The sequence below is a fragment of the Xiphophorus couchianus genome, chromosome 15 (genome assembly GCF_001444195.1).
Source record: "Xiphophorus couchianus chromosome 15, X_couchianus-1.0, whole genome shotgun sequence".
Taxonomy (NCBI): domain Eukaryota; kingdom Metazoa; phylum Chordata; class Actinopteri; order Cyprinodontiformes; family Poeciliidae; genus Xiphophorus; species Xiphophorus couchianus.
In genome coordinates this window covers 14,479,764-14,502,451 of record NC_040242.1, presented here as the reverse complement: position 1 = coordinate 14,502,451, position 22,688 = coordinate 14,479,764, and the positions used below count along the sequence as shown (strand labels likewise).

General features: G+C 41.2%; 1 protein-coding gene across 5 annotated transcripts; it reads left to right on the top strand.

Annotated features, from left to right (window-relative positions):
• Positions 1-660: 660 nt before the first annotated feature.
• coq8aa (coenzyme Q8A, genome duplicate a) lies at positions 661-19,647 on the top strand. Of its 5 annotated transcripts, XM_028040425.1 has the most exons (18): positions 664-799; positions 1,031-1,133; positions 5,924-6,024; positions 7,243-7,325; positions 7,419-7,663; positions 7,755-7,947; positions 8,059-8,125; positions 11,701-11,775; positions 12,897-13,025; positions 14,157-14,242; positions 15,069-15,209; positions 15,484-15,565; positions 15,817-15,910; positions 16,759-16,900; positions 17,075-17,182; positions 17,816-17,881; positions 17,999-18,085; positions 18,195-19,647. In XM_028040425.1, the coding sequence occupies exons 3-18, from the start codon at positions 5,931-5,933 to the stop codon at positions 18,483-18,485; spliced, it is 1,983 nt and encodes a 660-aa protein (XP_027896226.1). In that variant the 5' UTR covers positions 664-799; positions 1,031-1,133; positions 5,924-5,930; the 3' UTR covers positions 18,486-19,647. The 5 variants fall into 5 exon arrangements, with proteins under 5 accessions (XP_027896227.1, XP_027896226.1, XP_027896229.1 ...); XM_028040426.1 differs by lacking the exon at positions 1,031-1,133 and having other exon boundaries at positions 661-799; XM_028040428.1 differs by lacking the exons at positions 664-799; positions 1,031-1,133 and adding an exon at positions 1,301-1,565.
• The last annotated feature ends 3,041 nt before the right edge of the window (positions 19,648-22,688 follow it).

Genomic DNA, 22,688 nt, shown 5'->3' with positions numbered 1-22,688 from the left:
GGTGTGAAGTAAACAACATGCGACAATTTTATAAAGTTACACAGAACCGCAATTCACTACACTTTATTCTTTGATTCGTAAAAATATATACCAATAAAGAAAGTAGACTAAAGAGACAAAATAGGAACTTTGGTTCAAGCTTTAGATTTTGGATTACTTTCCAGAGAAGCAACTTACATATATCTCACACTCTTTTTAAAATCCCCTTCCTAAAATTCTTCAGGACTGTATATGCCCAGATCTACCATCCTGCGCAGGTAACACAAGCACTTTTTATTATTTCCCAATCTTTCAAAGACGTGACTTTACAGACGTATGAAACGTAAAAACTCTGCACACAGCCAAGTTAAGCGGAAAAACAAGAGTCCACGTCACCGCGCTGTCGTCTTACCACCAGCAGATGGCACCAAAGAACCAGCTAGTCAGAAACGTGAGTAATAAGTTATTTTTGCTGCTTTTATGTTGCTATCTGCTGGCACAGCACTTGGACATATGTATATTTTGAGTGCAAATCTGTATGTCTGTAAAGTTCATTCACCTGACATGTAAATGACCTGCCGCCAGAGCTTATCTGCAGTTTTTCTTCAGGAACAACATGGGGCCTCCCGGATATAACTCCCTCCGACTGTAAACAAACTATCAGGAGCCAATGAGAAAGAGTGGGCGGAGCTTAATAGAGGAAAAGAAATACACCAAGAGCCATGCAAAAACGAGGTTATATCGTGTAAATGCATAACAAAGGGGAAAGCGAATGACTTCAGGAATAAGAACCGAGGGGCCAGAAAAGTAAGCTGTTCAGGTGAGCCGTGTGAAAGGTTGCTTTTGATCGCAAGATAAAGGTTGCGCCAATAAGTGGCTCTGGCTGCTACATGAAGTTGGGAAACAGGGCTTGACCTCGTGTTGACAGACAGCCTGGATTAAACGCTGCCTGCAGGAGAAGAAGAGGAATCAATTCTTGCAAACAGATTCAACAAAATAATAATATCAATAATAACAACAACAACAACATCCTCTCCATATCTCAGTGCAGCCGCAAAAAGGGGAGTGTTTGCTCTGAGACGCTCGCCAGTGTTGACCTCTAATAGACGTGGAAGGAACCAGCAGCAGAGGCTCTGCAGGACAGCTGCTGGCTGGTGAGTTCCTCAAACCCAACGATTGATTTCCATGCATCGACGCGTGGGCGCAAAACAACACACCGATAACCCAGCTCATGCCGAAACAGTCGTATTTTTTCCGCAGCTTCAGCCTGAGACGGGTTACGTTGCAAATTCCTGGCCAGCGTGCTGACGTCCCTGACGTATGGCTATGGCCGCCTTCACTAATGCTAAACTTAGCGAGCTGCTCATACAAACTTTGTCCAGACTGTAGGATAACGCAAACCACGCGGCTGCGGATGCGCTAAGACGCTCAAAATGGTAGCGTGAACTCGGAGGTCACGCTTGCAAACGGCTCGTGAGTTTCCGTCAAGTCTCGTTGGCTCCACGGAGTCGCCGTTAGTCACAGATTTTTAAAAGGAGGCCACTGTGGGCGCTTTGTGAAGAATATAGTGGCGTGACCCTTTAAAGGTGAAGTGAAACTGCTGCAATAACTCTCAAGTTGAGGATTGCGCAAAGGTATTTCTGAAAGGATGTTATGGCTTAACATTGAATAGCTAGGTAGTAAAAACTGTATTAAGTTTTTTTTTTTTTTTTAAGTAGGACTCGTGTATTTATGCGTTTATTTTTGTTAATTATTACAGTGGACAATTTAATATAACCGTTTTAGAGGTTGTAATGACCTGTTTCCCCAAGCTTTTAGCTAGACTCATTCATTTTTCTTTTATGTGGTTTATTGTTTACTCATTGTCTACAACCTTGATTTATTGTGCTTTTTTATCTGTATGTTTTACTCATGTTTATATGATCTACTTTTTATTTTTTTAAGGTACTTTGAGTCTGTGATTGCAGTATTAAATGTGCTATATCAATAAGGGCGCCTCTGACTGAGGGCTATTCTATTTTCTTTTCTTTTTTTTTTACTCCACTTAATCATCTCAATGAATCTGATCTGAAACGTTCTACACAGAAATTAAATTATTTTACATCCTGTTGGACATTTATAAAAGCCTTTTCTGCTTTTTTTGGGGGGCGGGGGACGATAGCATCGTCAATGAAAACTATTAGAATGGTCAAACTGGGACTAATGTATGACTCTTCAAAACACAGGTTTGGTATTTTTTATTTCTGAAAAAAAAAAAGAATTAATCCTTAGTTTTCTCCAACATTAGGCGAAGCAACTTTGTTTGTCCATAATAGGGGTTCATTCGGAGCAACAAACATGCAATAAAGCCACAGAGATAAACAAAACGTTTACATTGATGTTCTTCGGTAATTGCCTCCAAAAGCGCTTGATATTGTTATGACCAGTCTTCTCAAAACTATGTTAAAACAATAAGTAGTATCTTGCTTCATTTCAGTTTGGGTTTTTTGATAATAATCGTCCTGTTTAGAAGCCCCTATTAACCTAAAAAACATTATTGAAGTCAATAAGAAGAACTAGAGATTCTGTATTGCATCTCTAATTCAATACGGAATCAAACTCATTCACCGAGATACGTAGATGTCGGTGAATGAGAAACATTGTGATGACTATAAAGACATTTTGAATAATCCAAGTGCAATAGTAAACAATAAATTAGCAATTTTATGTCTTCCTAATGTTCCGCAGTTCCCTCTTGACTCCAACAGAATATGCATTGCAAGACTATCCACTCGTGCGTTAAAGCAAGGTGATTTGTAGTCTATTCAAAAACTGTAAAAATAAATAAATAACACGACATTGACAATTACAAATTTCACCAGTATGGCGTACCCGTTATAAGCCATTTGTAGCAAACTTTGACTTGGTCATTTACTAACATGGAACCCAGACTAACTCCAGCTTCGTCATCTTTCTGGGAACATGATATAATTCAACTTTCCCCACTAAGAAGTGGTGATGCCACCGCAATGGCGCTTCGCCACTTCACAGCATCAGGAGTCAGTTTCCCACTTTTGGCTCAGACTCAGTAGTCAAGGGCAGCGATGATTTACCGTCAGGGGTCCAGGAGGTGTAGCTAACAGCATTCAGACAGTGACTCAAGCTGCTCGGCTATTTCCACATCATCCTGTGGAGCAGACAACAGCTGAGGATTACATGTGTGTCCTTGTGCAGAGAAAGTTCAGCACACAATACGTCGCATTAGCACAGAGTGTGAGCTTTAAGAATAGCCTCCAGGTTTTCCTCTCCCTCTCTACAGTTGGGTAAAAGCATTTCCTCAATCTGTTTACCCACAGCTGATTTGTCTCTAAGGTGTTTAAATTAATGGTTTTATTAAGCTCTTAAAGTTGTTTGCTTTTTGTTTTGTAAAGTCTGACAAGTTGATTGTCTATGTATTCTTTGAGGTCAATAACAATTATAGGTTTATTATTAACGTGACTGCATTGGATTTAATAATATTTGATAATGATTGAGTGAAAGCAGCATGATTTTGTGATATCTTTATAATTCAATTGTAAATGAAAACTTAGAACATAATCAAATAGTTTTTATTTCAAATGAAAAGCTACAATTTGTACTATTATTATTTCCTATTATTATTATATTATATAGTGTTATTTCTCTTTCTTGATAAATAAAAAAAAAAAAAAAAAAAAGCCCAAAAACTGCTGAGCTAACACCGGCTAAATTTACTGGTAGTTTTCAAGCTATTTTCTGCAGAATAATAAACCTTTTTTCATTAGAAAATATATTTTTTAATTAAAAATAATTTTTAAATTTACACTGAACAAACAGCAAGTTGATCTTAGCTAACTAGTGAGTGTATCTGTAGCCCCTCTGCTGTTGGCTGCTTAGCAGATGCTTATCATTTTACAAATGTATTGCTTCAATAGGAATATTTGCTGCAAGTATTTATTTGTGTTTTATGTGTTGCTCTTTTATGGGACTGAAGAGAGGACAAAAAACTCAAAATAAAATAATAATAATAATAAAACTGCTAGGTTGAAGTTACTGCTACCACTTTCCTGATAGGTCGATCCCAAGACCACATGCATGTCTGTTGCCCTGACAACACACCCTTCCTGCCTGTTTCCTTTTTTCCCCTCCACAGGGCTGAGCCTTCTAGCTTTGGCCAGGCTAAACGCTGAACTCATTGCAATCTCATGTATGTTATCTAATGCTAATTTTGTACCATTCTTTATTGCTTCATATCATCCTTTATAAGCATGGGGAAACTATGAGAGCCTTCTTTGATTGAAACACACAGCAAGCAACAGGTGGGGGAGGGGCATTGCTGCCTCACTCTGCAGTGTGACCAGAAATTGGTCACTCTTGGCACTTTCTGGGTTTTTCTGAAAATAACTGCCAACCATAAAAACAGTATGTTTGAAAACAAATATTACTGTTTTTTTTTTTACTATAATTTTTGGAACCTTGATGCTGGCAACTATGAAAACAATGTATTATTATGATGAGGTGAGAGGGAAAATACCAACATGATCAAAGTTTTCTCTTTTCTCATGGAGCACAGAGGAACATAGCACTGCCCCCCACCCACCCCACCGTCTCCTGCTGCCCACTGCCAGTCAGCTGACTGAAAGAACGTTGGTTTGTTTACTTGTTTACAAAAAACAAATTCATATGTTTGTGAGCAAACTTTCTGTAGTGGAAAAATGGACTAAAAGAGCGCCACCATTCACTCTTAGTAAGGCAACTATACAATTAACAATCGCTTAATTTAAGAATCTAATTCCAGCCTTTATTTACAACCATTTTTGGTGATATTTGCAAAAGATACAACCCCATAATAACTTAGGTTATTAGTCAGCTTTTCATTTGTGAATGAACAGATTTGTTCCGTGAAAATGACGGTTCACTGCTTTTACCTCCCAGTCCTGTAAAACAAAAACAAAAGCCACCGCCACTTGCCGTGATCAAAAGTCCAACTAATACATGTTAAACAATAATACTCTGATATTCTGAGAAGATAGATGATTAAGTTTTTTTTTTCCTTTTCTCTGCCCATGTTCACATGATTTGCAGTATACACAGAACAGGCCTGAAGTAGGGAGATGACCTAGTTACTGACTGCCAGTGTATGTATAGCGCTTCACGCATGCTCACATGTTGCTAAGACTCAGCAGCATGAGCTGTTTCCACTGGACTCGGTCTCGACTGTGTTGTGTCAGAGCATGTTGTCACACCATCAGTGGATCACCTGTGTCAAAACAGCGGTAGAATATTGCAACACACTGGAATGCGGTTCAAAGCTCTACTGTTTAGATAAGACTCGCAGATCTAATTTTCTTTGTGGCCTGAATTAACCCCGATTTGTTTTGCTTAGTGGTAAGTCTTTGAGATGAAGGTTAATAGAAAGCTTGTCAGTTGTATAAAAAAAACCAAACAAACCCTGAGAGCAGTACAGTGCGGTGTCGGGCCTTGAACATAAACCAAACACGTGCACCTACGGTGACTGGTGTCCTGAAATAGCTGCAGCGTTTGTTTTGCACTCCCCTTTCGTTTCCAGTGACATTTTCAGATTCAGTCTTGGACTGCATATTCACAGCTCGCCAGAGCAAGATTCGCATTTCCCGTCTGTGTGTGTGTGTGTGTGTGTTCATCCAAGCAGGGGACAGAGTGGAGGTCGTGTATTTTTAGGCGACGATTTAAAGTCGGAACAGCTGTGTATGTTTGTTGGCGAGCTCACTTATTGGCAGGAACGAGAGTGTTGACAAGTTTTATCCCTTACCATTTGCTTTCTTGTCCATCGTTAGGTCTTTGTTTCTGTGGACGGGGTTACATATCTGAATGCGTTTTTTTTTAAATTTTTTTTTTTATATTAATTTATTATATTTCCCTGAATGTATAAAGTAGCATTGATCTCTGTTGTTCTTTCTGTGTCCAGCACCATCATGGCGGGTGATATGATGTTGCTTATGCGAGGCTTGGCCAAGTTGAGCCAGGCTGTGGTGGAGACCCAGAGCAACACCATGCGCAGTGGAACCGGTATGTACACTATGTGACAGCTTTCTAACACCTTTCCCACTTTTTTTTAAAATTTGCTAATTATTTAGCAGTTTATACGGCCAACTATGGAGCATATGTGGACCTGGAACCAAATATTAGATATTGAACATTGTGGGGAATTGAGATGCTACTTCGCTAGCCATGTTGGTTAGCTGGCTGGAAAAAAGCTCCAGTTTTAGTTTGACTGGACAGAGATCATCTGTGAATTGTGATTCTCAGGTTTTCTCACAGATTCATAGCTGGTGTTTAGGTCTGGACTTGACTGGGACATTCTAACACAATGTAAATATGCTTTGATCTAATCCATTGAAATTGTGACATTGGATTTCTGTTCCTGCTGGTTCACCTTTAACCCAGCCTCCATTATTTCTCCCCATCCACTGACTCTTCTAAATAAAAATATCCTTTCAGCATTATGCTGCCATCACCAATTTTCTTCTGGAAAACATTTGCATAGCTATGTTTTCCAGAACATAGCTTTCCTCTTCATTTATGCGCTACGTTTTGTTTTCACTAGATTGCATAAAAATTTGTTATTCATAACACGATAATCTGAGGGAAAAAAATTGATCTTTTACAAGTACCTTAGCAGTGGGTTCTTCTTTTCTCTTCACTGATTTCTGTACTTTAAAAAAAAATTCAACACATAGTTATTGGCGGTATTAGTTGAAGGTATTGGGTAAATGGAAAGGAAACACTACAGCTTTGAAAGTCCCCTAGCAACATAAGCTTATAACAGCCGCACTAGAAAGATGTCTCGGGGTCACACAGGACGTCTTAACCCAAAGCTTTGTACAAAATTATGTTTAAAATTCATGTAGTTCATGTTTTTTTTTATGTTAAAAAGGTTCCTTTTTGTGTTGCATCAGTACAAATCTATCTCTTGTGCTACGCTTAACATATGGCTTGGATGATGTATAAAATATGCATGGTGTCAGATCAGCTTTCACGGGATCTGTGCTTGATTTGGTGGACAGTTGTTAAATTGCCAATATGCGTCTGCTGCTGTTTTACACCTGGAGCTCAGGCAAGTCAACAAACCGCACAGTCGAGAGTATTGTTTTGGCTTATGGCAGATGGGAAAAATATATATTCATATCAGGCCAAACTGTAAGCAACTTAGGATAAATACACACCTTTAAATTCCTAATGAAATGTTGTACTTTGTGGGGTTTTTTTGTGTTTTTTTTTACTCAGGAGTTGCAGGCGTTGGTGCTGCTGTCCAGAGCGCCCAATCAGCCGCAGAGCAAGGCCTGTCTGTAGCCATGTCGAAAATACAGGCAAGTTTCCGTTTTATCAATTAGTTAATCTGCGGCAGAGCGGCATCTCGCTGGTTGATTTGTAACCCGTGTACATCTACCGTTTGTTTCCAGGAGCTGTCCGGCCAACAGCAAAGCACCTCGGAGTCGGAGTTTGATTTTCCTCAGGAAGAGACGCCGTTCACAGCATCAGCGTTCAGGGAAGAGCACGTGGACTTTACAGCTGATCACACAGAGACTGGTACTGACGGAACAGCAGGGACTAGCAACACGAGTGGGAAAAAGTCAATGTTTGAGGGATACAAAGATCCAAGCAACCAGTTTAGCGGCCACACAAGATCCTACCACCAAGATGCCAGGTCTGTTTCTGTTAACAGTTTATATTTTTAAGCGGCATTTCTGTCGGATTGCGTATTTAACGGTAATGATGTGTCCCCTCGTGTTTTACAGGCATTTCCTTGGACATCAGTGGTATAACCACAGCCTGTGCAGGCACGTGTTGCAGGAGGTTAATTATCCACACCAGGTCGGCCGGTTCAGGACCTACCATCAGGACCAGTCCTCAGTGGGAGGACTGACAGCTGAGGACATAGAGAAAACCAGCCAGAGCAAGAGGGCTGACTCGAAGCCGCACAAACAGATGGTAATTCCTGTTCCCATAACAACAGCTGGCGCTCGTCCCCCTGTAGACATCAGCTTTGCGCTCCCGGTTTAACAACGTGATGCGAAGGTTTCGTCACTTTGTCATCCGCAGCTGAGCGAACGAGCCAGAGAGAGGAAGGTGCCTGTGACCCGGCTCAGCAGATTGGCCAACTTCGGAGGTACGACCACATTACTGCGTCTGAGTCTGTGGGTGATTCATCCGCTGTTAGTCTGACTACATCTGCAGTCATGGTTGCCCTCCTGCTAGTGTGCACGTACATCAGCAGCAGACTGTAACCATGACAAAAAACCCAATAAGTGAGCTAGATTATATTACTGCTTGAGTCCTTTCCTGCTTCACAGCTGCCACAAACATGCATCCATCCCACTATTTAATCTCTGCAGTTTACAACCACAATTAGTACCACAACCACAATGATCTACTAATAAAAATAAAACTATTATCAGTGGACTCCTTTGAGGTGTCATAACCATGACTAAATGGCTCATACATCTGGTATTTAAGGAGAAATTTTGAACAAAAAGTGTGCAGGCAATCTAATAAATTTTTATTTTCAAAGCAACAATTATTCCTAATCAAACAGAAACAATGTAACATACTGGTAATTACAGGTATATTGGAGTCTACTCTGTATATGAGTTTAACATTCAGAAGACAGAAGACCCAATTAAAAATTTTCAATAAAGAATATAATAATCTCTTTTTGATGTCTTCCTCTCTTTGAGCACCAAACCGCAGTCCATGGAGCCTCAAAACAAACGGCCGAATTACCGACTCTGCATGCCTCCTGTTTGTTCTGCGGACTCCCGCTGACGGCCCAATTATTAGAACGAGGCGTGCTGAAGCAGAGACGCATGTAAAAGTTGCCGTTAACAAGCCCTTGAGGGCTGGAGTTTGAGATCTCGGTTTATGAGAACTACAAGCAGATATTAACTGGTTGATTACTGAGGCGACATGCCTGCTGGTAGCTGGCTGGAATAACAAATGTGCTGTTTGGCGCTCACCAGCTGTAGTTTTGAAATGCCTTTACCGTAAGAAGAGGAGCTGGGAGATGAATTTTAGTTGCCGCGTCATGACTTCATGTCGAAATATTTTCAAATGTCAGACTTTGTCTTTCTTGTAATTGTTGGATCCTTCTGTCTTTACTCCCTTCTGCCCTATTGCTCCTTTTTCCTTATTTCCTTCCTTCCTGATACCGATAACTGGGTCATGGCTGCTAGACCCAGTAGGATGGGGTCCTTTTTGTCTTGAACAGGCTGTGTAAACGTTGGTTAAGCTTCACCTGAGTAATTTTATTACTTGAGTTGGTCTTTCACTCCTTTAAGATTGGGCCACTGGCTTCACAACCATAACTTGACGGGGTCACGGTGTTACAAGAGATATTCCAGTCAGCTGCCAAACTAGATAATTTATAGAAATTAATGTTCAAAAACTTTTTGTCTTCAAGTCTAAAACGGTCCTGTAATGGCGGTTCTTAATCTCATCACTTCCAGGGTAAATGCTGCGAAAGTTAGAGAATCCTCAAGACCCTGTAGTTTATCTACACATGATCATTTCGTTCAGACTAATCAGAGTCGAATGGAGAAAATCTCAGATTGCAGCTCATCCAGTCTGTAGCTGAGAGCTTAATTTAAGATGCTGACCATGTGTTGTGAACTTTAAACTGGAACTTTGAAAGCGACTGTACAGCGAACAAAAGTAAACCCAGAGCGTTCTGGGATAAATCGGGAGAGGACGGCCAACACAAACACGTCCGTCAGAATTTAGCCGCAGCTCGTTTCCAGTCCAGCAGGATCTACTGGGGCCACAGCGCGAAGCAGCAGGTAGCTGAGCGACGATTCAGCATGTTGACGGTCTTAAGTAACATTTAGAAGGTGCTGAAAAGTGTGGGCAGAGCAGGTTTAGAAACGTGGCCTCTGCTCGTCCTTCGCTCTCCTGTAACAGTCGGTAAGAAACGTCAGCAAGTTCATTACCTTTCACACAGCTGTGTGTGGAAATTGTACACATTTTAGTATCGGGAGAAGCATCAAGGTTTGCAGTCATGACTCGGTTGGCTTGTTTCCTTGGCTACAACCTAGCTCCGATGTCTTCTTGTCTTTGCCGTGATTCTCACTGCTTCCAAAGATTTTGCTGAGGGTTTTGAGGACTTTTTGGGTGAGAAAATCATCTTACAGCAGGAGAATGAGTGCATAAGCTGTGCACTGTGGAAAGCAAATGTATAATTTATACAATAATGTACTACAAAATATATTTTAAAAGCAAAAAAACAGAATTATGAAATTGTTTGGTAAGTTTAAGACAAAAGTTGCAGCATGTCTCCAGCTTAATTCTGAGTGCACAAGTGAAGATTTGTATGATTCTTAAGCCAGTGATGAGAAAGAAATTACGCTACGTGATGTCTGAGTTCAGTAGCTTGGAAACCTAGCAAACAGGAACCCCGACTGGGGTATAAAAGTTTGATGTTTATTTCAAGGTGTCACCAAAATAGCCTACACTGATAAAAAAAAGACCCACATATGAAGCTATTTAGCTTACAGGGAACTCATTTGAAATACAATAATTAAAATAAAACCTGCCCATATTCTTTCTTGTGCTCGTAAGAAGCTGATTGGTTATCTGCAGCTGTGGCATGTGTCCTTGTTCCTTCCCTTAATTTCAAGTTTCTAATTGTTTCATAATCCAGGGCAAAAAAAAAGTGTTTTTCCAGCCTAATGGATGAGAGGATATAAGAGTATACCTTCAGCTCATCACAATTCAGCAAAATAAATAATGCAAAATAAATATTGAAATAATTGTATGTGCTATTAAGGTATGATTTAAAATTTTTAATTGAGATATTTAAAACGTTACTGTATAATGTGTTTCATAAGTTGTAGCCGTGTTTAAATAATTATAGATGTATTCATTTATTTCCAGCTGTATTCTAAAATGGCATGTGTAAATAATAGTCAATTGACAGCATTTGGCAGTGCACATATATAGAGCAGTATTTTTGTAAACACATTGCTGCTCCGTTGGATCAAATGATGGACAGGCGCTTGTGCTCGCGTTGGAAAAGTACCTGTCAGTCAGGGATGAGGACACACTGACTTTAGAGAGATGTATTCATACTCACCTCTAATCGCACGATTAGGAGTCCGTCGTTTGTTTTGCCTCTGCGCATTTAACTTCAGCATTACAAGAACAGAATTTTGCTGGATTCATGTATTCAGACTCCGTACAATTAGGCTGTGATCACTGCTGAGGACATCAGGCTGTATGTAAGGCAGTAAAGACGCAGAGCGTCCTCCTTTTCATCCACGCAGCGATACGGCTCAGATTTGTTGTTCGCGCAAGCCGCTGACTAACAGATTATGTAATGCGAGGTTGCGTAAGGTGAAAGCTCGACATGGAGGAACTTGTTCACAAACAATCCTCTGCTTCGTGTTTTTATTATCAACAGACAGGCTCCTCAATGGAAGCGGCTCGGTTAGCCTTGCTCTGCTCCACGGCGGAGCTTTCATTTACTGAAGAGTTAAACGCCGCACATTGCACACACAGAAACACTCAATGTTTATATGCTTGCAGGTTGACTGAAATGCTCTTTTAGGTCACTGCATGGTGGCGTTTTTGAGTGACACTGCTACTTTGAGTGTGTCTTTACCTATGTGTAAAAATGCATTGATGTTTAACTTCTTTATAAATGAATTTAATGGAAAATCTGTGTGTGTGTGTGTCTCTGTTTCTACACAGGTTTAGCTGTAGGTTTAGGTATTGGAGCCCTAGCAGAAGTCGCAAAGAAGAGCATCGGAATGAACGGAGCTGCAGGTATAGTAAAATAATTATTCTGGTGTGAATATTAATGTTTTGAATGTCTGTATTTAGGCATGTATTGTATGTTATGTATTCTTCTCCACTCCAGAAGAAAACATCTCATCTTCTCTCATGCATGTTGTCACATGTTACGCACATTTCAAAAACCGCCTCCCTGATGAGCTCGCCTCTTAAGCAAGCATTGCTTCTCTGTTCCAATGACCTACTAATCCTAAGCTGAAACAGAGCTCCCAGGCACCAATCCCAGGCTTTTGTGCAAATGCTGGCCGCTATTTTTGTCTTCATTTATTCTCTAATCCCAGCGAGAACGCTCCGAACATACTCATGAGCGAGCGACGGGTAAATCTTTGTTAAAGCCTCCGAAGGTGTCTACCTGACGGCCCACTGACATAAAAACACACAAACACTCCCCCACCTCAGCGCGTCTTGTAAACAACACCCGGCAGTCTGTTGTCCCCACAGTTGTACACTACAACAGGTCATGTTCTGTTCTGGACGAGGTTGGAAGCGAGAAAGCGCCTCCTTTTGAAATACCTATAATGTTTGGTTGGGTTCAGACACTTTTTTTTCAACTGAGGACATTCCTTGTTTACTTTTACAGAAATATTAGAGAATCTATCTTGTCAGGCTCTGGCTTATTTTGTCTGTGGCCCAACCAAGTTATCAGACCATTCAGAGCTTTGCGTCATTTTGCAACAATGTTTCCTGGGTGTTCACCGTGTCTGCTACGTAGTTTGTGGAAAACTGGAAATTGAACTGTGAGATGTTCGAAGGTTAAAGATATTATTTTATAAGACAACTCTGCTATAAACATCTCCACTGATTTCTCCTTCACTCCTCAGCTGTGTTTCTTGCTCTTCATGACGCTGTTTGTTCACTGATGTTCTCTAACAAAATCTGAGACCTTCTCAGAAGGTCTCAGATTAAAACATGTTTAATCGCTCTTAAACGTATCGAAAAAAAGTTACGCTTTGTGCATTTAACCAATTGCATTACATCTGTTTTTAATGAAAACCTGCCAGATGTGAAACAGAATCCTCTACTGTTTCAAGCCTATGTTTATGAAACCCAAATAAAATGTTTGGTGTTTTTTTTGTTGTTGTTTTTTTTCTCAGGTGAAAGTAAGAAATCTGTTCTGGACTCCAGCCCCTTCCTGTCCGAGGCCAACGCTGAGCGCATCGTCAGGACCTTGTGCAAAGTCAGAGGAGCCGCTCTTAAACTTGGACAAGCTCTAAGTATTCAAGGTGAGCTACAGAACATTAAATCAATAACGTTTATTCTTGGAAACTTTATTCTCAAAACCTCAAGACAATGTTTGTGATTCGCAAAGTGTTTTAGAAGATTTTGATATCTTTCTAAGACCATCCTAAATGTGTGTAAAATAATTTTTCGTCAACGGGAGGCATTCCTTTTGAACTGATTGCGCAAAAGGAAAGAAAACACAGATGTTTTATGGCCATGTCTGCATAATTTCTCTGTCAGATCTTTTACACTGACACTGACCTGCCTGTGGATTACGCTTTATTTGCTTTCAAGCAATCTTCAGGTAATTAAAGTGCACCGCTAACCGCAGCAGACATGCTAGTGGCGAAGTTATGAGCCCAGCTCAGGTAACGACAATAAACACCTCATCCTGAATTTGTTTACCACCTCTTGCCGGTCCCACAGCTTGACCTTGTCCTGGTTAGCTCCCTCCTCTGGTATTCATGTTCACCATAAACATGCTGGTCCAAACTTGGAAAGCGCAATTCAGGGAATGAGTAAACATAGCTCTACGTACTCAAGTAAAGGACATAATCTTCCCACTGTTTTCCAGTCAGGTTAGACCTGGTGCACAGGTGCGTCATGGATGGCAGAGCTGGGACGCCTATCTTTAAATCGGCAACAAGGCGATTCCTAAATGATGACAGAGGAGGTCTGTAGCCTCAGATACTCTGAATGGTGCAGATAAGCTGAGTGAAATAATAAAAATCTCTGCAGGCTTCACTGCCCTCTGCTGACATTTATCTGTCACAGCGGGAATGGTGCTCTTGGATTGTTCAACCGTTGTTCCCTTTCACCACAAGTCCAAAATAGTGCTCACCCTCAGAGGACCCAACTGTTTCAAAGGTTAATAATAATCGTAGTTTTCACCAAAAGGTCTGGAGCTCCTCTACCTGCGCAGTTAATCTGCACATCAGGATTTATTTCCCAGTAGAGACATGAGATTTTGTGTTGTTCTGTGGGCCTGTCTTAATATAATAAGGATTTTTTAAAGAATAATCTTAAAAAAAACCTTAGGTCCAATACTCTTTTGAAAAAATGTTTCCTTTGCAAATTTTTAGTTCAGCTTCTATGTCTTGCTGAGAAACATTTTGTGTTTCTGTGTGTTTCAGATGATGCGTTTATCAATCCTCAACTCGCCAAGATCTTTGAGCGTGTCAGGCAGAGCGCTGACTTCATGCCAATCAAACAAATGACAGTAAGTGTCGTCTCTCCAACAAAAACCTACATATTTCCTGATGAATGTAAATTAGTCATACGCCCAGCTTTGCATGAAACGTAAAGATTTAGATTTAAATCAGTTTTTTACATTCACCATCATGTTTCTAATGATTGAAAATAATATTGGCATTTTGAAGTGGTGGAACCAGAGTCTCGACTTGAATCGGATGGAGAATCTGTGTAGGGACATAAAGATTAGGGCGATGACAAGGAGCCCTAAGATTAAGAGTTAAAATATCAGTGGAAAGAAGCTAAAAGTCGCTCAGCAATTGTAAGAAGGATTTTATTTCTGTAATTGATGAGACTTTTTCCATTTACTATTAAGATGGATATACATTTCCAACATTGTATCTTTGTGTTAAAATGCAAATAAATTTTCCTTGTAGCACGTATTTGCCTTTTCTACCAGAAAAAAACGTGATAACTTTAATTCCATTATCTGTGCTAGACGCTCTGCCTGCGCTCATGAAGAATTGCTCAACTCGCCATGCTAAATCCTCATAGGCTAGCATGGCAAGGGACCTGAGCTTATCTTCTGACTGAGTTATTCATCAATCCCTAATTCCCAAGTGGACATTTTAATTCATATGGGAACTGTGTTAAAGTGTAAAGGTCTCAGAAGAAGATTGAGTATTACATTAAAAAAAGTCCTAAACAAAGTTTGTTTCTTTAATCTGGGATCTGATTTTAAATTTCAATTGCCTGATGAAGTAATAGTACTTGTACTATTCATTTAAAATTACTTAAAAAGGTACAGTGAGGGAAGAAAAAAGCAAAAGACATTTGTTTTTCTCCATCTGCAGAAGGCGCTGAACAGCGACTTGGGTCCAAACTGGAGGGACAAGCTGGCATCGTTCGAGGATCGTCCGTTCGCAGCCGCCTCCATCGGGCAGGTGCACCTGGCGAGGATGGAGGACGGCAGGGAGGTGGCCATGAAGATACAGGTTAGGACGTAAACATGTGTGTGGACACAGGATATTCCCATGTTATTAGGACCAACAGGATTACTGGAGAGAGAGTGTGTACACCATCCATAATCTGATCCCTCTGATCTGTTTGCAGACAGGTCAGAGTCTCTGTAGAACAAGTCCAACTAACATGAGGGAGGACTAATTGTAGTAGAACTACTCTATATTAAAGAGATTGAGTTTAAGAAATGAAATTGCTGAGTTGAAATAAATAAAGGTACTTTTTTTTTTTGTATGTTTCTGTCCTCAGTATCCCGGTGTGGCTCAGAGCATCAACAGTGACGTCAACAACTTGATGACTGTGCTGAACATGAGCAACGCTCTGCCTGAGGGTACGCACTCACCGAACCCATCCCAACACGCAGGCCGGTCACCTCCTCCAATCTGCTCCCCTCCTTTCTGTTTTATTTCATCTCCTCTGGGCCTCTGAGAGAGCCGTTGTATCATTGCAAGTTGGAGACTTCTTTGACTCTTAGTCCATCTTGGTTAAGGGGAAAGAAATCTAGCTATCAACACACACTTAAGACATTTGGTAAATGTTTTTTTTCTTCTTAAATTAGTTTTTTTCTTTGCTCGTCTTTAGGTCTGTTTCCAGAGCATCTGATAGATGTAATGAGAAGAGAGCTGGCCCTGGAGTGTGACTACATCAGAGAAGCTCAGTGTGCAAAAAAGTTCAGGTACTTCAGAACAAAATGTGATTTTTTATTTTATTATTATTATTATTTTAATCTGCAGAAACCCCTTCATGTTGCCTTTTGGTAGTTTTACATTTACAAGCCTTCCTGTGTGGATATTATAACAGCTGCTGCTTAATTCTCCTGCATTAGAGCAGCGTTTTGGATGGACAGTCCATTTTCTTTCTTTTTTTTTTAGTTTTGGGTAGTTGTAGGTGGTTAGTCAGAAAAACAGCACCCTTGTTTTGAAATTAACAGTAGTTGCTGTGTTCAGATTGGTGCATTACCGCCACCTTGTGGTGTAGTTGGAAACATGCCACAGAGCTCTGTTTAAGAGTATGAAGTTTGATTTGATAATTTTCCATGTCTGGATAAGTACAGAAAATTGAAAATGGATTGTGGAAAAATTATTTTAAAACTTTATGCACTTTTGTCCTCTAATGTTTGCCCTAAAACTTTAGTCAGTAGAAAACAACTTAAATATATCAGATGGCCTATTTTTAAGTCATTCTGTGTGTATTTGTTGCCCCTGCTGTGTTTTGCTTTTGGATTTTTTTTTACATCTTTTCTCTGGAGTGAGTTGTGTTTATATATATATATAATAAAAAACAAATATGAGCACAAATAGCAAATAAATCATATCTCTTTAGCAGACAAAATTTTCTTAAATATAAATGTGTTTTTCTCATTGCTTTCTAAATGTTCTAATTTATTGAATCTTGTATGGGATTGCACTCAATCACCTTGCTCAGTACAATACAATTTAATTGTGATATGCAGATTTATAATACGAACTGCCTGTATGCTTCGTTGGGGCTCATGGATGCTTGTATCTCCCTCCTCTGGCGTAGGGAGTTGCTGAAGGACGACCCGTTCTTCTACGTGCCGGAGGTGATCGACGAGCTGAGCAGCAGCCACGTCCTGACTACTGAACTGGTTCCTGGATTTCCCCTGGACAAGGCAGAGAGCCTCTCGCAGGAGCTGAAGAACGAGGTGAGACTAATGATTTACACCCCGACCCGCTGGAGCATTCTGGCTTTCTATGTTCCACTTGATCCCATTTCAGTAACACCACAATCTGTGTGCTATAAGTAAATATAAACACGTTGCATTTGGTGTTAACAATCAGCCAAACCAGACACAGGACGTGTTTGTTTCTTCCCTCAGATCTGCCAGAACATCTTGTTCCTGTGCCTCAGAGAGCTGTTTGAGTTCAGGTACATGCAGACGGATCCAAACTGGTCCAACTTCTTCTACGATCCAAACACGCACAGGGTGAGTCTGCTCACAGCCTAAATAAGCCAGTTAGTTATAATACTGTCTCCAGAGATGATGTGCCTTGCAAAAAATATTCATCCCCCTCGAACTTTTGCCCTGTTTTGTCCTGGTCCAGCAACAGGCCTCAGTGTGTTTTGATGGGCTTGTTTCTGACAGACCAACACAAAGAACTTATGCATGAATTTGCAGTGAAAGAAAATTATAAATCATTCTCAGCATTTTTATTAAAAATAAAAATCTGAAAAGTGTGGCAGGTATGTGTATATTTTCATTTAGCGCTCCAGTTCTTCTCTGATTAGTCATCTGGCTTCATTCTCTTGTTTGTTCTGTAATGTTGCTAACAAACATCTATGGACTTATATTTATTAATTATAAGCGCTGGGTTTTTATTTAGGGATATCAGACGTCACACTTTTCCGAGTTTTATTTCGAAAGGTTGTTTTTTTTCCACTTCTTACTCCTACACTACTTGTGTGCTGGTCGATCGCATAAAATGTCGGTAAAATACATGAAGGTTTATGGTTGTTTTGCTGAATAATCAATGCAGAAAAGTTTATTCCGCAATTTGCAGATGAGATGGAGAGGATTACGGTAAAATAAATGAATGACTGTTTCATTATGTATCGCTAGGTGGCGCTGTTGGACTTTGGCGCTACTAGGGGTTTTGATCAAAGTTTCACAGATGTCTACGTAGAGGTAAGGTCATTACTTTTTTCTCTTCGTAGTTGTGTTTATTGGTATGTTATTCCGGCAGGAATTCATTTAGGAGGCTAAATATTTTCTCCACATTTCTTAATTTTCCCACGCGACTAGATTATCCGTGCCGCCGCCGAAGGCGACAGAGAGGGAGTGCTGAAGAGATCTATTGATATGAAGTTCCTGACAGGATACGAGTCCAAGGTAATGATGTTTTTCTTCACCTGTTTCACCTCCTAAAGCTTAACATCTTCTGATTACCGGAGATAGCTCAAAATGTGGAGACGCACCCTTACACTGCCTTCTTCATCAGGCGATGATAAACGCCCACGTGGACGCGGTGATGATCCTCGGCGAGGCGTTCGCGTCGTCCGAGACCTTCAACTTCGGCGCCCAGTCCACCACCGAGAGGATCCACAACCTGATCCCGGTGATGCTGAAGCACCGGCTCACCCCACCTCCGGAGGAGACGTACTCGCTGCACCGCAAGATGGGCGGCTCCTTCCTCATCTGCTCCCGGCTCAACGCCAAGCTGCAGTGCAAGGATATGTTCCAGAAGGCATACGAGAAGTACTGGGAGGGCCGCACGCCTCCCACTGTCTGAGCTGGTCCGGTGTGGATTCGACGGACTCGTCCTGGGGCCAACAGCAAAGTGCCGATCGATTGGGCGGGAGGGGGAAGGGGTTGAGTTTAGACGAACTGCAGAGTGGAGGATATGAGGACAATGCGTTTCCTGTTTGACGTTTCAAGGAGCTATTATACAGTTTCAAAGGAACATCTGAAGGAGATGAATGTAGAAAAGTTGGAGTAATCTCTGCTATTTTCGTTATGAACATTTTCTCATTTTGTGTTGCTGTGTTTTCGTTTTGTTGTTCAACTTTTAGAAACTCGAAACACCTAAAAGTAAAAAACAAAAGAAAGAAATCATGGCATTAATAAGACTTTGTTGACTTTTCGGGTCTCACTTTTGACCAATTTGTCTGCGTCGGAAACAGTGAGTAATTTTGATTTATGAATATAAGGATGATTAAGAATAGTTTAGCGACCGTTTTGTTGTTGAAGTCGAGAGGTTTCGTCAGCTTTTACGCACAAGCTCTGACTCGCAGTGTATTATTAGCTCACCGGTCATATTTCGCTCGGTTTATAACTCTGTAGCTGCTTCAATTTCAATGGGACTAACATTGATGAAAATAGTTTGTCGCATTTAAAAAAAAACACAACAAAAAAAAACAAAACGTTTTGTTTTGAGGCATGATTTTGTTTAAACCAGCTGATATTGACATTCTGTCCTGGTTCTGATTTTCAGCCATACTTTTCGTTGTATTCCAGTCGGTTACAAGTCTAAAAACAAAATGTATGTGTAGCTAACACAAAACGAAAGATCCTTCCTGCGGTTAGTCATGAATGTTCGTGAGACGACGCGGCGGGCAGGAGGCTCGTCATCCACTCGCCCGTGGGCTGAAATTGCTTCCCACACGCCGGCGATCTTTCCACGCCTCCTCGGGGACAGACTCCTCCGTCACCTGGCGGCCATGTGACTGTAAACGTTCTCAACGTTTTGATGTGTGAATGCAGTTTTAATGCTACCTGGTGTGAAAAAAAGTGGGGGGGGAGCAAAGGGTAATGTGCCTGTCATTCTCCGCAGAAGGCTTTTAGCCTGAAAATGTCGATTTTTGTTTCTAATGACCGTTTCCAATTTTATAATCAAAATGCAACTGAAAGTTAGAACAATATATTGTATAGAGAGATTAAATGTTTAAGCCCTAGCCTTGTGTCTGCGTGGTATTATCAGATAAAGCAGCCTCCGCTCGGTAGAGATGTGCTAAAGTTTACATCTGAAAAATCCAACCTTAAATTTTGAAATGGAAGACAATTCAAAATCAGGAAATATTTATTTTATTTTCCTGTTTTTTTTTTTTGTTCGTTTTTTTAGTTTTAGATGCCACAGTTATAGGTACTTGTAGTATCTCCTTTCACTGTGGTTGCTACAGTCTTGCAGAGTAAAGAAGACTAAGCGAAAACAAATTAAAATATAGAACACAATGTTTATTTCTAAATGTTTCATGTCCTATTGTCAACATGATAATCATTCCACTCACCATTGGATTCATCTGTTGATCTTTCCATTTGTATACATCCATGATTTTTACAATCCACGATTTTTAATCCTTCAGAGTCTGGATTTTAATTTGACAATTTTCCAATTCTGTGTTTGTATGGGAGAATGAAAGTTTAGCTTTTTGAAATTAAAAATGTCATGAGCTAAAAACCTGCAGGATGACTAAGCTCTAGGATAATGTCAATGATAAACTAGACAGACTAAGAACAGAGAAACTCAATCATTTAGGGCAAATCACTGCTGCAAATTCACTCTGGATGTAAGTACATCCACAATGGAAACATTTATGGCAACGCAAGTTTTATTTTTACAAACCTAAACGTTCAAAGCTAGTTGCAATTCACATCGTTGTCCAGCATGGGGCGCTGTGGTCTCACTATCACCTGCATGAGAAGCCTCAAGCAACATTTCAGATCTTATTGCAGTATTGGAGTGAGATGGAAATGTAGCAGTGTATTTTGATGTTTGTTTCACTTATATTTTCAACCATATGTTTTACAAACAGCAGCAATGATGAATAAGTTTATGAATACGACGAGCTAAATGGAAGTGCATCCCCAAGACTGGAGAAGACACAAGCAGCCAGATGGGTTATCTGGAGCACAGCTGGCTAGTTGCACGTTAAGAGGTTTAATATGTAAATTTTTGGTTATAAAACAATATGCTGTTGTCGGAGCTGTGAGGCTTTAGAAGGTAAAAAAAACAACAACAAAAAAACATGATTAGATTCATATACGATCCACCGGAGCCCTTTAACATCAAACTCATTTGTTGAACATTTCTGGAGAAAGAGAGCAAGAAGGAGAGAGAGACACACAAAGAGAGAGACTGAAACTTCTATATATTTCAAACACTTTTTGCATATCCAGACAAATTCTGGTAACTTTATTATGGTGCAGTTTTGAGAAAGAAAATATTCCCCAGTTCAATATAATGTGAAAGCAATCTCTTACACAGTCGCCTCCAAAAGTATTCATCCTCTAAATATAATTTTAAAAAAGAGTCACACTATGACCACAAACCTCAATGTGTTTTAATGGGACAAAAACAACAAAAAAATGTCTTAATTGTGGAGTGGAAGGAAATGTATGTTTATGTTTAGCTTGTTTGCTTTATTTTTTTTTACAACAAAAATTAGAAATGAGTGCTGTGCATTTGAGTTGGTACTACTTTGAACTGCCTTCCATTGCAATTACATCCACAAGCCTCTTGAGATGTTTTGACCAGCTGCCACTTCACTGCTTGATTTGCCTTTGGACTTTAACTAGGCCATTCTAACATGTGGGAATGTTTTAATCAACGGTAAACCACTCCATAGTGGGTTGTCTTTGTCATTTAATTAAGAAAAATTAAGCTGAAGCATGAAATCATTGCTCTTCCTGAATCCGAGGAAAGAGCAGTGTGGTTTTCGTCCTGGTCGTGGAACACTGGACCAGCTCTACACCCTCAGCAGGGTCCTGGAGGGTGCATGGGAGTTCGCCCAACCAGTCTACATGTGTTTTGTGGACTTGGAGAAGGCGTTCGACCGTGTCCCTCGGGGAGCCCTGTGGGGGGTTCTCCGGGAGTATGGGGTACCGGGCCCTTTGATACGGGCTGTCAGGTCCCTGTATGACCGGTGTCAGAGTCTGGTCCGCATTGCCGGCAGTAAGTCGCATTGCGGCAGTAAGTCGGGCTCGTTTCCGGTGAGAGTTGGACTCCGCCAGGGCTGCCCTTTGTCACCGATTCTGTTCATCACTTTCATGGACAGAATTTCTAGGCGCAGCCAAGGTGTTGAGGGGATCCGATTTGGTGGCCTTAGGATCTCATCTCTGCTTTTCGCAGACGATGTGGTCCTTTTGGCTTCATCAGATCGTGATCTGCAGCTCTCGCTGGATCGGTTCGCAGCCGAGTGTGAAGCGGCCGGGATGGGGATCAGTGCCTCCAAATCCGAGGCCATGGTCTTGAGCCGGAAAAGGGTAGAGTGCCTTCTCCGGGTCAGGGGGGGTGTCCTGCCCCAAGTGGAGGAGTTTAAGTATCTCGGGATCTTGTTCACGAATGGGGGAAGAAGGGAGCGGGAGATCGACAGGCGGATTGGCGCAGCGTCTGCTGTCAAGCGGGCGCTGTACCGGTCCGTCGTGGTGAAGAGAGAGCTGAGCCAAAAAGCGAAGCTCTCGATTTACCGGTCGATCTACGTTCCCACCCTCATCTATGGTCATGAGCTTTGGGTCATGACCGAAAGAACGAGATCGCGGATACAAGCGGCCGAAATGGGTTTTCTCCGTAGGGTGGCTGGGCTCTCCCTTAGAGATAGGGTGAGAAGCTCAGTCATCCGGGAGGGACTCAGAGTAGAGCCGCTGCTCCTTCACATCGAGAGGAGCCAGTTGAGGTGGCTTGGGCATCTGGTCAGGATGCCTCCTGGACGCCTCCCTGGTGAGGTGTTCCGGGCACGTCCCACCGGGAGGAGGCCCCGGGGAAGACCCAGGACACGCTGGAGGGACTATGTCTCTCGGCTGGCCTGGGAACGCCTCGGGATTCCCCCGGAGGAGCTAGAAGAAGTGGCTGGGGAGAGGGAAGTCTGGGCCTCCCTTCTGAAGCTGCTACCCCCGCGACCCGACCTCGGATAAGCGGAAGAAGATGGATGGATGGATGGATGGATGAAATCATTAACTGGAAATACTTACCGTAAATGTGTATTTTAAACAAGACATA